The sequence below is a fragment of the Buceros rhinoceros genome, unplaced genomic scaffold (genome assembly GCF_000710305.1).
Source record: "Buceros rhinoceros silvestris isolate BGI_N320 unplaced genomic scaffold, ASM71030v1 scaffold15674, whole genome shotgun sequence".
Lineage (NCBI taxonomy): Eukaryota > Metazoa > Chordata > Aves > Bucerotiformes > Bucerotidae > Buceros > Buceros rhinoceros.
The window spans coordinates 34,324-37,853 of NW_010408949.1; the positions used below are offsets into that span (position 1 = coordinate 34,324).

Here is a 3,530-nt window from a genome sequence, read left to right on the forward strand (position 1 = left end):
GTAGGGAAACAGAGACAAAGTTTTGAGGAAAAAATGGAACTGCTGATCAAGAGACCTCTTTGATCTGAATTAAAAATAGTACAGATTTGAAGCCAGTCCCTTCTAACCCAGCTCATTTCCCAAGCTGCAAGTGAAGTTGAACAGGAGAGAGTTACTAGAGTTACTGCCTTGCTTTTTACATTTGTTTTTGCTTCATGCAAAGCGTTGAATAATCAAATTCTGGTCCTAGGACAGAACAGGTAACTAGCTGAACTTTCAACTCTAACAGGCTGGGAGAATCGTTGTAATAAAACTAGAAGCTATAAGTTATTTATATCTTTTTGCATTGAAAGCACAACTAGTGATGAGGAAGCAAAAGCCTTTCCCAGCTTAAAGAACAGTTCTGCTGTCTGCAGGCTTGTAAAGTTAGCCCTGGACACAGCTCTTTCTTTTAAAATTAGTCAGAAGAGAGCTGAGGTCTGCATGGATTATACAAACCACACCTTTTCACTAGGAATTTTGCAATGATAGATTTCCAAAAAAGCGTGTTGTTTTCAAGCCACAAACAGAACAAAATGTTCTGTCATAACTGAATCGTTCATGTGATTGCTACTCTAAGTAAGCAAAACCAAAAAGGTTTTGTTTGTTCTGCTGTGAAACAACTGCAGGTCATAGCTCTGGACTGGATGAGAACAAGAGAAAAGAACATTTATTTGACTTTGGCAGTGCTTCTACTTCACCTTGCAGCCCAGCATCTGCCTCAGGGGTGTCAGTCCAAGAGAGGTTGCTTTATGAACTGCTGGCACTGCTCACATCAGAAATGCTGTAAAACTCATGCAGTTAACAGGCATTAGTTAACTGGCATTTACTGGTTAATACAGAGAATAAAGAAATGGTGTGCCTTGCCACGGAACCTTTGTTTTGCCTCAAAAGCTGCCTGAGACTTGCATTTAACTCCCACTTACCAGATTAGGAAACTGAGGCTTTCTAGCCGCAAATGAAAAATCACAGTCAAACTGGGAAGAAAACTCGGGTCACTCAGTCCCATGCTACAGCGAGGAAGCTATTCCTCTTCCCTAACTGGAAACTCCATTTATACATTAGGTTTGCTTGGATTTTTTTAATGAGCAAGAGGCCAGATTCGTGTAAAGCGTCAAGGTGCATACGTGGTCCTTTATGACAAAAGTTGGTTCTTTCGGTCAGCTTTTGCTTATGTAAGCTACAGAATCAGAAATCAAGATCTTTCCAGCCTTTGGGAGTGATGCTGCTCTTCAGGGTGAGGCAGCTTTCTACCTGTGCCATTTCTGTTCTGCACTGCCCCCACCTGTCCCCACTCTGGGGCCTTGGGGCATACAAGAATCTGCAGGGATGATGTGGTTTTGGCATTCACAACAACCACATTTGTGCCTCACATTTGACACTCAGGGTGCTCATTCACTAAATGTTCCTTCTGTTACCACGCACCTGCAGAGGATTCAGACCCAGAGGATTTTTCTTTTTTCTTGAGAGAATAAATTGAGCTCATACATAACCTATAAATATGTTGCTGATACCAAGGATCTGCTGAAAATATTTCCCACATGCTTTAATCCAAGTACTGCAAAATGCCAGTATTTTTATTGCCATTTTGGCTATAGAAGGAGAACACAGATAATACAACCACACCTTGGACATCCCAGCTCTGATTTTAGACTTTTGACAGGTGGCTTTTGCCCACCTGCCATCATTCTCAGAAGATGAGGGATAATGTTGCTAGGCCTGACAGTAAAATGCATTATGATCTGGCCAGCTAGCAAGTAAATATTTACAGCTAATCTGATTCGATTGGTAAAAGACTCAAGATTGTTCATTCTTAAATCAAAGCTTTTTTTCCCTGACTACTTGATTTGAAAAAATACTGCAAAAGTACCGGAAACAAGCAAGCAAAAAAAAATACATTTTTTTCTTTCCTAGAATGCATTTTGACTCAAAATCTGTGCAAAATGCACAAACACATACAATGTGTCAGAGAAAGACAAAGAACTGGTCTTTACATCATCATCCACAGCTTGGTATGTTTATGGTATTACATTTAATATTTCTGCTGGGCTGTCTGTGCTCTCCTTACTAAATAAAGCTCTCACCATCTACGCAGTTCGTAACTGAGCATTCCTCTATCCAGACAGGATGTTTTGGAGTATTCTGAGATGACTGCCAAGAATTACCACAAACTGCCTAAGCAGAATGTACGTGGGGGAGGGTGAAACTGGCTTTGTGAAGCAAGTTCCAGAAGCAGCAATGTCCTACCTGCGCCCAGTTGCTGAAGACCTGCCCATTTCCTCCGTAAGTGACAAGCTCCTGGGGAAACTGAAAAAGGCAGTTTAATAATAATTAGACAAGCACTTTTCTGAAACATTTCACTGTATCTCCAAGCTATTTTTTTAATATTAAAAATAAATCTTTTTTTTAGGACTTACTGCATCAAAACTATAGATTCTTGAAACCAGAAAATACCATCATGAAAGTGACAATTAGAGAAAAAAAATTAATCTATGGCAGGAGGATCATCTGCACAAGGATTAATGTCATATATGCATGAATTCTTCAGGTGGTATGTGTGAGCATATACAGGAAGTATCCTGCAGATTTGCTGCTGCTCTATGAATCCAGCATCCTTATTTTCACCATGCCTTACCTGAGCCACGGAGGGATCCAGATTATTCATGATCATCAACATAATGGCAGCAGCTGATTTGGTCTTGCAAGGGTAGTCTCCTATGGGGTACGCTCTGAAACGGTAGTCACCAAAATTTAGGAGGGACACTCCAACTCACAAGGGCAACCACAACGACATACCCTTTCAGCTGCAGGCTTTTATTCAGGAAGGAACAACAACAACAAGCAGCACAGATCTGAAATGATGAATGCACCCTAACAGCAAATCAGGTTTTAACTGTTATCAGAACTCCATAAAGAGAGAAATTGTATTCAGCTTATCATTTGCTGATTCAGTTAACCACAACTGGTTATAAACATGGTGGGCAAGAGCTCCCATCTGGATTATTCTGGAGATGCTGAAGCCAGCCTCTGTGGCACGGTTGCCAGGCCAGGCAGCTAAGTCCTGCAATGCCAAGGAAAACCACATCAGTGGAAGCTGCCTTCAGGCCCATCAACCCTTGTTATTCAAGGTAAGAAAAAACACCCAGCTTGAACTCCAGTTCCAAAGCAGCTCTCAAAAACCAAAATAGTTAGGGCCTTTTTACTGAGTAAGATGCATCTCATCCAGAAAGCTGAGAGGTGAGGTATGGGAAACCTTCACAAAGGTATTCTGAGTCAGGCTTCCTAGCACTATTGTGCTTTAATTCCAACTGCTGTGATCATCTCACTGTTACCTTCTCCTCCACCATCTGTTTGTCAGCTCAGATTGCCCCTAAACATCCTGCCCTATATCTATACTGTAGCTCTTTGGGGCAGGGTCAGCTCCTTTCCTGTATTTGCGCAGGTCTTAGTATGGTTTTGACAAGGCCTCTAAGGTGTGATACCAAAAAGAAGAACTGATCAAGAGTTTTGCT

General features: G+C 41.4%; 1 protein-coding gene across 1 annotated transcript in view; it reads right to left on the bottom strand.

Moving 5' to 3' along the window:
• The window catches only part of UROC1 (urocanate hydratase 1), a 42,219-nt gene that overhangs the window by 29,880 nt on the left and 8,809 nt on the right, over positions 1 to 3,530 (bottom strand). Inside the window, exons 3-4 of the mRNA XM_010135062.1 lie at positions 2,654 to 2,747; positions 2,266 to 2,325 (exon numbers count right to left, since the gene is read on the bottom strand). Of these exons, the coding sequence (XP_010133364.1) occupies positions 2,266 to 2,325; positions 2,654 to 2,747 (154 nt within the window). The remainder of the gene's footprint in view (positions 1 to 2,265; positions 2,326 to 2,653; positions 2,748 to 3,530) is intronic.